This window comes from Panthera pardus, unplaced genomic scaffold (assembly GCF_024362965.1).
Source record: "Panthera pardus isolate Hobbes unplaced genomic scaffold, ASM2436296v1 HiC_scaffold_6, whole genome shotgun sequence".
Classification (NCBI taxonomy): Eukaryota; Metazoa; Chordata; class Mammalia; order Carnivora; family Felidae; genus Panthera; species Panthera pardus.
In genome coordinates, this window is record NW_026526991.1 from 66,368,208 (window position 1) to 66,373,120 (window position 4,913).

The 4,913-nt window shown below is 39.5% G+C and overlaps 1 protein-coding gene across 1 annotated transcript; it reads left to right on the forward strand.

The window, feature by feature from the left end:
- The first annotated feature begins 2,663 nt into the window (after positions 1–2,663).
- Positions 2,664–3,761, forward strand: LOC109249303 (olfactory receptor 8S1-like). Its single transcript, XM_019419665.2, has one exon. The coding sequence runs from the start codon at positions 2,730–2,732 to the stop codon at positions 3,759–3,761; it is 1,032 nt and encodes a 343-aa protein (XP_019275210.2). The 5' UTR covers positions 2,664–2,729.
- Positions 3,762–4,913: the final 1,152 nt, after the last annotated feature.

Below are 4,913 nucleotides of genomic sequence, written 5' to 3' on the forward strand. Positions count from 1 at the left end.
ATCGATAAAATGCTAAACCTGTTTCTCCTGCTTCCTCACCATTAATACACTTATTAATGTTCTCAGCTAATACTTTCAGGTCAACATTATGAAATAAAGTCATTTCATATTTCATTCTGCACTGACCAGTCCTTAGCTATTTTTCCCTTGGATGGGATCCAATTAACTCTCTCCCTCTAATTATGTTAATATCTAGCAACAAAACTACTATATCATGTTTTCCAAAGTTATTGATACTTTATGTTTAGAAACAGTAGAAGAAGGGGTGTCAGGGTGGCTCAGTCAGTTAAACATCCGACTCTTGATTTTGGCTGAGGTCATGATCTCACAGTGTCACGTTGGGCTCTGTGCTGACAGTGTGGAGCCTGCTTGGGATTCTCTCTCTCTCCTTCTCTTTCTGCCCCTCTCAAAAGAAATAAACTTTAAAAAAGAAAAAATAAAACATTTTTAAAAAGCAACAGAAGAAAGAAATCACTAATAATACCTTTTGGTCATTAGCCATAGTAAAAAGATTTGTTTTTATTATTTTACTTATTTACTTATTTTAAGGAAATACCTTTGACACTTTACAAATACCCTAAAAAGAAATCTGACATTTCACTTCTGTGGAAGTCAGGCCCCTGATGGCAACTTTTCTTCCTGTCATTGTATTTTATGTGTGCAAATACACATGCAAGCTTATCCCATTTTCATTTTGTTTCAAGGATAAACTTCATCCCATAATTCATAGAATATTTTGCAGTTAGTAAGTCAGGACTATTTGGAGGTGGAAGATAGGAAAGGGCTTTTCTTTGTATTGCCCTAAAATCATGTCGCAGAGGCATAGTACCTCCTTCTCTTCCACATCCTGGGTATCATGGGCCTTTTGCCTAACATAAAGGATTTCATGCTTCAATTCTGTACCAGCTGATTTATCCATATGATGGTTGGAGATAATGTGATCTGGGCAGCAGGAACCCAAATGGACACTGTGATTAGATCTAAATTAATGAGTGAAATATGAAAATTTTAGCCATTATTTTCATAACCCATCCCTCAAATGACTGGAAATAAATATACATATGTTGGAAAAATAATATACATAACATCATTTCTTTTTTTTAAAAATTTTTAAAATGTTTTTATTTATTTTTGAGACAGAGACAGAACACAAGCAGGGGAGGGTCAGAGAGAGAGGGAAACACAGAATCCGAAGCAGGCTTCAGGCTCTGAGCTGTCAGCACAGAGCCCAATGCGGGGCTCGAACTCATGGACTGTGAGATCATGACCTGAGCCGATGTCGGACGCTTAACCGACTGAGCCACCCAGGCGCCCCAACTCATCATTTCTTATTGCCAGGATATATCTCATTACAAATATTAATTTTCAATAGAATTCTTCCCAGGTATGTCCTAATACAAGATTCTCAATGCTACCTGGACAAAATGAATAATTTTCCCGGGATATGAGCAGTTTGTCAGGGGATCTCAAAGTATAGTTGCCACCACCTGGTGCTGCTGGTTATTTAAATAGGTAATTGAATTTAGTCATCCAGTGCTTGGTTAACAGTCAAGGGAAGAGAGATCAGTCTTTGATCAGTTGTCTTGAGTTAGAAGGAAAAGCCATTATGGGATGGACTTGGACAGCATTACAGAGTAGTTATCCTGAGTCTGAGGTTGCAAGTCATGTGTGTCAGAACAAAGCAGAAGAACATAGACAAGTTTTAGAATGTGAAAATGTAGGTTGGTTGTCTTGTGGACTTCCAAAGCTGGCTGAGACATTGACAGGAGCAGAGTGTGGTTTAAGCTGGGCATGGGATATGTGACTGCCGTAGCCATAATCCTCTGCATGTTCCCCATTTAATTCCTTATACAGCCTTGTTTCTGTGATTCATTTCACTTTGCAAACATGCATTAGTTCCTTACCTTTTTTTTCTTTGTCACTGCATATTCCTGGAAAAAAACAAAGCCCATTTAATATCACATCTCTTTCTGTTCTATACATGTGCTTAAGCAGCTAAATATTACTGAGATAATCACATACTTGTTCATATTAGTCTCCAAATATCAAATAGGCAAATGTATCACCAGTGAATCCTACTGCATTTCCTTAGTAAGTCTTCCACTTGATGTACCTGAGTTTTGTGTTCTTAGATCATCAAAATCCCTCAGCACTAAAAACACACACCATATACACACACAAATAGATAAGATAGATGATAGATAGGTAGGTAGGTAGGTAGGTAGGTAGGTAGATAGATAGATAGATAAACAGACCGTGTTCATAATTTCATCTCACATTTTATCAAAAACTTTGCAAACAGTTGGAAATTCTCTCATATTTTAGCCATACAGTCTACCAAGCTAGCTGCCTTAGTCCCCACTCTCTTTACCTTACCTCTTATTTTCAACAGATAAAGGCCCCTTTCTCCTACCTATAGACAAAATTACTTGTGCTCTGGGTCATTGTCCCTTTCTCAAGGATTTTACTTCTGTTATTAACCTTTTATTCTGCCGCACCAACAAAATTTCTCTCTTCCCACTGAATATACAAAATGTTCTTTGTGTTAATACCTATCTTAAAAATAAAAGAAGGGGACCTCTAGGGGCATAACATGAGGGCCTACAAAATTACGTAAGGAACTGATAGAGGGATGGTGGGCTGTCATCCAAGAATATCAAATTTATTGTCATGATTAGGAAGTCAGCTTAGAAATATTTCAACATGGTTTCCAGTACATTTGTGAAATAATGTACATGAACAGGAAGGCTAAGGCATTAGGGGTAAATTGGAGGCACAAAAGGAGTTCTGATGTCTTTCTTTCTTGGATTCCCAGGGTAAATATTTTTATCACCATGAGAAACCACAGCATTGTCAGTGAGTTCATCCTCCTTATGTTATCTGCTGACCCTCAGACTCAAATTCTGCTCTTCATGTTGTTTCTGGTGATTTACGTCCTGACCCTGATGGGGAACCTGGTGATGCTTCTGGTGATTAGGACTGATTCTCACCTCCACATGCCCATGTACTTCTTTTTGAGACAACTGTCCTTCCTGGACCTCTGCCACCCAACTGTCACAGTCCCCAAGATGCTGGAGAATCTACTTTCTGAAAGTAAAACCATCTTTGTAGAGAGCTGCCTGGCTCAGGCCTTCTTTGTGTTTGCCACCGGGGGCACGGAGGCCTGTCTGCTGGCTGTGATGGCCTATGACCGCTATGTAGCCATCAGCTCCCCTCTGCTCTATGGCCAGGTGATGAGCAACCAGCTCTGTGTTGGGATGGTGTGGGGTTCCTGGGGCCTGGCCTTTGTTGATGCTCTCATTAATATCCTCTTGGCTGTCAATTTAGACTATTGCGAGGACCAGACTCTTCCCCACTTCAGCTGTGAGCTGTCTTCTCTCTTCCCTCTGTCTTGTTCTGATACCTCGACCAACTTCACACTCCTGCTGTGCTCCTCTGTCTTGCATTTCTTTGGAACCTTCATTATGATTGTTTTTTCCTATGTTCGCGTTGTCTCTGCCATCCTGAGCATCAGCTCCACCTCAGGCAGAAGCAAGGCCTTCTCTACTTGCTCTTCTCACCTCACTACTGTGATCTTGTTCTATGGCTCAGGTTTCCTCAGCTATCTCTTGGCAACTTCAGGCTCCCATCTGGAGATGGTGTTCTTGAAATACAGTGTGGTCACTCCTATGCTGAACCCCCTTGTCTACAGCCTACAGAACAAGGAGGTGAAGACAACTATAAGAAGAATATTAAGAAGATATGTTAATTCTTTCACATAGTGGACCAGAGAAACAGGACCATGGAGAAGCTAAACCATTTTGCCACAAGATATCTTATAACTGAAAAATTAAGGTTTCTCCTTTTCCTTTTCCTTTTCCCTTTCCTTTCCTTTCCTTTCCTTTCCTTTCCTTTCCTTTCCTTTCCTTTCCTTTCCTTTCCTTTCCTTCTTTCTTATTCTAGCATTCTTAGCAACATCTTTATTAAAAGTGTTCTTAAAAACTTCACTATATGAAATTACGGAATAGGGATCACTTCCTTCACTGCTAGAACACTGGTCTGAATGCAGCTTGTAAGAAATGTTTTTAGAAACAAGGGATTATTTCTTGATTGAGCATCATGCCAGCTGTTGAAAGATATGTATGTGTCAGCATCTTAATACATGTTCAAGAAGAAGGCAGCAAGCTCTATTCTTAGGATGCTTAATGGTCAGCCCTATTTAGAGGAAGAAAAATGGGTCAGATAATTTTCCAAGGTATTGTTTTACAGTAAATAAACATATAGATATATATTTATTTTGTGGATAACATCTGTTATTTTTCCCTGCCCAACATCCTTTTACCCTTCCTCCAGTAACTGCACACTACTCTTGGTTAGGGATATTAACCCTTCCCCATTTTATGCACCTCACTGAGACTCTCCATGGTGGCCCCTTGTCTCCCCTTGCCACAAGGAGATCATGTGAACCACAAAAGGCCAGTCATTCTACCCCTGTCTCCTAGCAAAAGACTGTCCAGGTTCTCCTGCTGTTGAGAATCTCCAGTGATACCTTGCTTACTGGGTTTCCTCACAGGAAGTTTTTCAACAAGCAAAATAACAATAGTAGACTAGACTTTTAATAAAGACGCTCACCGTAAGTTAAGTGTTTTACACATATAATTCTCTTAAATTATCTCAACAACTTTATATGACCTAAATACTATTATTCCTGTTTTACTAATGAAGCTGGAATTTCAAGCCAGTCACTCTGAATCCAGAGTCCATTTTCACAAATGCTCTTTTAATCTGGTATCCTTTGCAAAACATCCTTTTCTTAACTAGTGTGAACCAAATTCAAATTATGTTGGTTGGAACCAAAGAATCCAAACTGGTATAAACATTGGGGTACAAGTGCCCCTATGCATCAGCACTCCTGTATCCCTTGGGTAAATTCC

What these genes read in the sequence shown, in the direction of transcription:
- LOC109249303 (XM_019419665.2), top strand. Translation starts at nt 2,730, where the DNA reads ATGTACATGAACAGGAAGGCTAAGGCATTAGGGGTAAATTGGAGGCAC.